This window comes from Pygoscelis adeliae, unplaced genomic scaffold, assembly GCF_000699105.1.
Source record: "Pygoscelis adeliae isolate BGI_AS28 unplaced genomic scaffold, ASM69910v1 Scaffold317, whole genome shotgun sequence".
Lineage (NCBI taxonomy): Eukaryota > Metazoa > Chordata > Aves > Sphenisciformes > Spheniscidae > Pygoscelis > Pygoscelis adeliae.
In genome coordinates, this window is record NW_008825155.1 from 1,397,172 (window position 1) to 1,402,939 (window position 5,768).

Below are 5,768 nucleotides of genomic sequence, written 5' to 3' on the forward strand. Positions count from 1 at the left end.
TGGGTGGTGGATGGTACATGTGTAGTCCTGAATGTGGCTTGTTCAGAGCTCTAGTGATGTTGGAAGGGTGAGATCAAGGAAGTACCTCAGTGCTTGCCCTCTGTGTGTTACCCTCTGCTTAGAGCTTAGTGTTATTTGAGGATTCCTGACCTGTTGAATTTGCATGTATAGGAGGCCTCGTATAGTGGAATTAATTGGCCTGGATTATTCAGTTTTATTAATTGAGCTGCTTCAGTTTCAAGTTTGGCTGGAGGAGGAAAGCTGCTTGTTTTTTTGTGTGGCATTGATACCTAGCGAGGCAAGACCTTCAGATTCTTTGGATGGGAAAGTGCTATGGAAATACAGTGCATTATTGTAATATCCTTTGGGACGTCTCTGTGAAGTCCAGTGAGTATCAATATTATGCATTAGTACAACAGAGTATGAAGTGTAAATAGAGCTAGTATTAGCTCTATTTTAGTATAGCTAAACCAGAACACAAGGAAGTTGTTTAAGACTTGAAGCACCCCTGACTGCTGTGTGTTCAAGGGAGGAAGGTTGGTTCAACCCATTTAAGGAGGAACCAGTTTGCAAAACATTTAGGAATTGTGCTTGAAAGATGCACAGAAGCAAATGTGTTGGAGCCACATCAGTGATAAAACAAGCTTTTGACTTCATGGGTCCTACTACTTGGAAGCCTGAAACCAGCCATCTGGTTTTGCGGCATGGCCTTTTCGGTGTCATTCTGGACTCCACTAGCAGCAAAGGAAACCAGCGGAGCTGGATGCAGATTCTGGCATTGCTCAGTTTCTGCAGCCACTTGAGTGGGAGCCTGGAGCCGCTGGGTGCAGCGGCACTGTTCATTGTGATGCCAGAAGGGTGACTTGGGCCATTTCTCTGCCAGACAGACAAGGAGCAGAGGATTGGTCTCAGGCAGAACCTCAAAGCTGCGGATGCTGGAGGCTTGCTGAGCTTAGAAAGTCAGAGAATTCCTGGAGCTAGTTACTGGGAAAGGCACTGAATTTGCTACATGTTCTCTAATCACCTGTTTAGTAAAAAGCATGATTAGAGAGGAGGGCAGGGGCCATGAATTCTCACCTTAATAAAATCATAGCTATGTCCAGGTAGGCTTTTTGTGAGGGTCTTTCCTTGTCCACCTGATAATGATTGTGTTTGCTCTGTCCGTATGATAGAAGCTGTGTAGAGTCAGGAGCTAGGCTCTCCCCACTGTTCGGGTGAGGTGGGTGGGCTTTTCATGCAGGTTGTGACACCTCTCCTAAAGCAAGCTGGTGCTGACCACTCTTGAAGTGTGGGATCCTGTGCTAGGTAGCTGTTGATTTGTTCTGGTATGAAAAAAACTGTTAGGAAAAGCAGAGTATGAAAACAGCAGATAAACAAGCAGGGCAAAGTGAGGTTTCAAACATGCCCACAAATGAGGAGGAGGAAGCTACAGAAAACCCTCTGTGACGAAGCAGCCCTTTTCCCCAGTCACGAACGGGTAATGCCACCCCCAGATCATCTGCTCCTCCGGGTGGGATTTGCTAGTGTAGGGGCCTGAATCTGTCTCTGTAACTCAGAAAAATTAAATGCCTGGCACAAAGTAGGATGGGGGTGACTGAGGACTCAAGATGCCAGTTTAGGTACACTTTTATCTAGACATGAGTTCAGCTGTTACAATTCTGAGCCGCATTTGGATCCCTATCTCCAAGTCAAAAATCAGCCTACTTAAATAAAACTGTTTCTGATGGGTTTAATTTGGATTCTTCTGTTAGGTTTGTCTGAAAGAGAATTTGTGCTAAGGGTGCTGCTGAGATCAGTCTCCTCTCACATAGATACCATTTGCCGTCCCACACTGGCACATGAGAGCAGAGCCTCCCCTAAAGTCCATCTTCACAGTTGCACCATAGCTCCCCAGGTGCATAGGATCAATTGATGCAGAGACAGGCCCTGCCCCAAAGAACTCAAATTTTCTTCTCTTTTCTGCTGGCTACCCTGAATGAAAACACAAAACCTTAAGTTTTAAGGGTAATAATGCTCAAGCTGTAACTTTGAGCATCTGTTCACACAGTCGTTTCCTTCCCCTGAGCTCTAATAACCACATAAATTCTTTTTGTCTCCTCTTTTCTCCAGGTCAACAGACTATGGCACTACCTATGAAAAGCTAAATGACAAAGTAGGCCTGAAGACCGTGCTGAGCTACCTTTATGTCAGTCCCACTAACAAGAGGAAGGTAAGGGAGAGCCGTGGAGCTGGTAGCTATAGAAACAAAATTACTGTTCATTCTGAGAGGAATTATGATCCTAAAGTGAAATCAGTTGGTAATTCACAAGAGCTTGAATTTGCTGTCTGAGTTGCACTAGTGCAATTCCATGGAATTCAGTAGAATTATGCCTGGCTTTGTGATAGAAAAAAAAATATGTTAGAGAAATAAAAGGATTGCTTTTATTTGCTTCTGATTGTTACACCTTTAAAGAAGCTGAACTCACACAAATGTTTCTGGGACTCTTGCTTACACTGGCTTTGGCTAATACACCTCTCCCTGCCTTCTCTGTTTCCTTATTATTAGAAATACTGAGTAAAAGGTATTTATTTCTGTATTTGACTCTTTTCCCCTTTATGCTTCCCCTAGCTAGAAGTTGGAGGTAAAGATGTAAATGACATTTTCATTGGTTACATCATGGGGGGCTGAAAGGAGAATATGCCTGGGAGAGTGGGTGGGAGACCTAAGATTTGATTTGAATGTGTAGGAGAGAAGATGAGGTCATAGCTTTCAAACCCCCTGCTCATGCTTCCCACGTGATGCAATTAGGGCTGCAGCTGGCTCACAGAGCACAGCGCAGGAGTTACTACTCAGTGCCTTTTTGGTTTAAAATTATTGCCTGTGTTGATTCAAGGGAGGTAGTGGGACAAAGACACTTTCAGCTACCCACATAAATCAATGTGGGAGGGCTGCAGCACATAGCTAATTGCTGGCAGTGGAGTTGTGTTTGGATGGGGTGCAGCCCATTCTGCTTGATCACTTCCAAACTGCCCCTCTCCTGTCTCCATCAATAGGTTTCCAAACTAGTATTTTGCTACTTGTACTGTTCTTATTACTGCTATTGTGTTTTCCATCACTGGTCAGTCTGCAGAGGTTTCAGGATTGATGTTTATTTCAGTGTATGCAACCTTAAGGCAGTCATAGCTCTGATTACTATTGGCAACAATATATGTGTGTTTGGATCTATAGAGGAGAGAAAGAATGCTGTGGGCAGGGGTCAGCTTATATTTTTTCTGATGCAGAAGCTGAATTCTCGTGAAAACTCCTTTGACTTCTTTTTTTTGAGCAAAATGGAATGAAGATGTTTTGTAATGAGCTCTCCTGGCCTTCACACCCCTCCCATATCCAGTATGGTGGGCACTGAAGAGTTAATTCTTCCTCATTCGGTTTCCAAAGCAACTCTGCCCACCCAAAATCGGAGGCAATATGCTCCGTTACAAATCCTATGTCACTGGTGTAAAGTCTCCCTCACAAATCGGAGTGCTAGGATATATGATTATCTTCTAGCAATTTCTCAAGCTATTGAGCTTTACAGATTAGCAGTCTTTTCTCTCTTTTTTATTAATAACACCTACATTTCATCATATTGTGGCATGCAGACCAGTCTTTACCTGTCGTTTTCTTATTTCAGATGACAATTTTTAAATTTGTTTTGGTCTTATGTCTCAAGGAAATGATTTCTGGACTTATCTGTCTGTCTTCCCTCTTCTCCTCCCTTCTGAAAAATCTTTTGAAATGGAGAGATGAGCTGTAAGGAAAACCCGTAGGAAACCAGCTTCAGTGCTGGCTGCTGCGGGAACAACTTGTTTTCATTCTTTCTACCTCTGCTAAATATATGGGTACTGTTGCTGTGCATGGTTAAACTGCTGGTTTATCTGAACCCAGAGCTGACTGTGCTTTGTTGACCATCAAAGCAATTCCAAACATCCATGCAGTGTTTGAAAAATGCCTGGAGAAGGTGTCACTGGATTGGAGCATCTGGGATCTGTCAAATTCAATATCAGGTTTATTGTCCACCCACGCCTTACAGATTCATGAGGTTGTGCACTGCAAAAAATGCACTTGGGTTGTAATCTTCTCCAAGTCGCTCTGGGTGAATATTGTTACAGTGGCCTGCAGAGAGTAAGCATCATGTTTTTGCTGAGCTCCTGAGGACAACCACCAATAACGAATCACAAAACAGTAGGTGAATCAATTGCACCCCAATAGAGAAAGTCCAGATCCCTTGTGTTTCACCTCTAACAGCACACGTGCTGGCTAGTTGAACGCCATGCAGTGATCTCTTGTGAGCCTCAAAAATAGGTCTTTTTTTGAGGCAATAAATGGGGAGGGAGATACCAAAAGTAACACATGCACAGGGCCTGTGCACACACAGTGAATCGTGCAGACTCTTTCCAGGCAAGATATTTCTTCTGAGGCATTAGCTCCCAGGTACTGATTGGATGCTGCGTGCTTTGCAGCTCCTGTCGATTTTTGATGGGTTTGCACACTGTTGCTAGCCTTGTCTGCTCATTAGTGCTTAGAGGATTAGCAGTTACTTGGAGGAGGGGAAAAGCTTTCCATACATTCATTCCTAATTGATTTACTAGTGAGAAGGATAATTACCTCTCAGCTACCCTGCAGAACTACAGTGGGAATTACCTGTCAGATTTCTTTGAAGACCCAAAATGCCTCTCTTCAGCTGTTAAATAGGAATTATGCATTCAGCCAAATGCCAGTTATATAAACATAATTTACCTGAATTGTGGCATAACCCTGGGCTCAGTTATGAGGCAAGAGGATTTAAATGCTGGCTTTTTTCTTTCTTCTTTTAAAATAAAAGCTTTTTGTTTCTAATGTCTTTTTTGAAAATTTTTGGTGAGAATATTGTAAGGTTTTTTGGCAGCTTCTGCTGTATTTCACTGCTAAGTGCTGCCAGGTCATGGTGGGACACTGATTTCTCAATACCAACGTCTCTGCTTATTGCAATACGGGGGATCAGATGAGGCCAGAGTTGCAATACAGGGGCTGAGCAGCTGGGTGAGGCATGGCTACAACCCATGGTGTGGGAGCCTGTGTCATTCCTCTTCTCTCTTGGTCCCAAGAAAGCCACACCTGATGCATGCCTTACCCTCCCGAATTATGGCACTCCAACACCCTTTTCTTACAAAGTGGATTCCTTTCTGGAAGAAAAATTGAGCTTAATGTAGGAATGATTTGGTGAAATTCTGGAACACGTGCTACACGTGGAGGTCAGACTTGATGACCTAATGGCTCTTTAGGCCTTAAAGTATTTAATTCTCTTTGGGTTTTATCCTGCTCCCAACAAAGTTAATGTCTGAGCATCTGCTATGTAACTGATGGCAAAAGCAAGTCCCCAGTTAGCTTCACATATCGTTGGCCTTCCTCTTTTAAGCTAAAAACTCTTGTTTCTGTTTGGGTTATATATTTAGTCAATTTTATTCCTTTCATGTTCTCTTTAGGCTTCCTTCTAAGCTGTTCCCATGTGTGTCTCCCATCCTTAACTGGAGAGCCCCAAAAGGCTGTTGAATACAGCCCCTGTCTGTATTTCGTGTCCTGCTGAGTACTGAAATGCCTTTCCTGACTCAGCAGACTGACAAAGGCTGGAGCAGCCTGGAAGCTGGTCCCTCAGTCCTGCCCTTTGTTCCTCAGTGAAACATATCAGTCGCTAGTGTTTATCAGTGGGCAGAATCGCTGTGGAGAGATCATGTCTTTGTGCCTGAAGAGGAAAGAAGCAGCTGAGAGGGAA

The 5,768-nt window shown here is 43.6% G+C and overlaps 1 protein-coding gene across 1 annotated transcript in view; it reads left to right on the forward strand.

The window, feature by feature from the left end:
• The window catches only part of SORCS3 (sortilin-related VPS10 domain containing receptor 3), a 224,577-nt gene that overhangs the window by 60,529 nt on the left and 158,280 nt on the right, over window positions 1-5,768 (forward strand). The window contains exon 4 of the mRNA XM_009328454.1: window positions 2,110-2,209. Coding sequence (XP_009326729.1) covers window positions 2,110-2,209 — 100 coding nt within the window. The remainder of the gene's footprint in view (window positions 1-2,109; window positions 2,210-5,768) is intronic.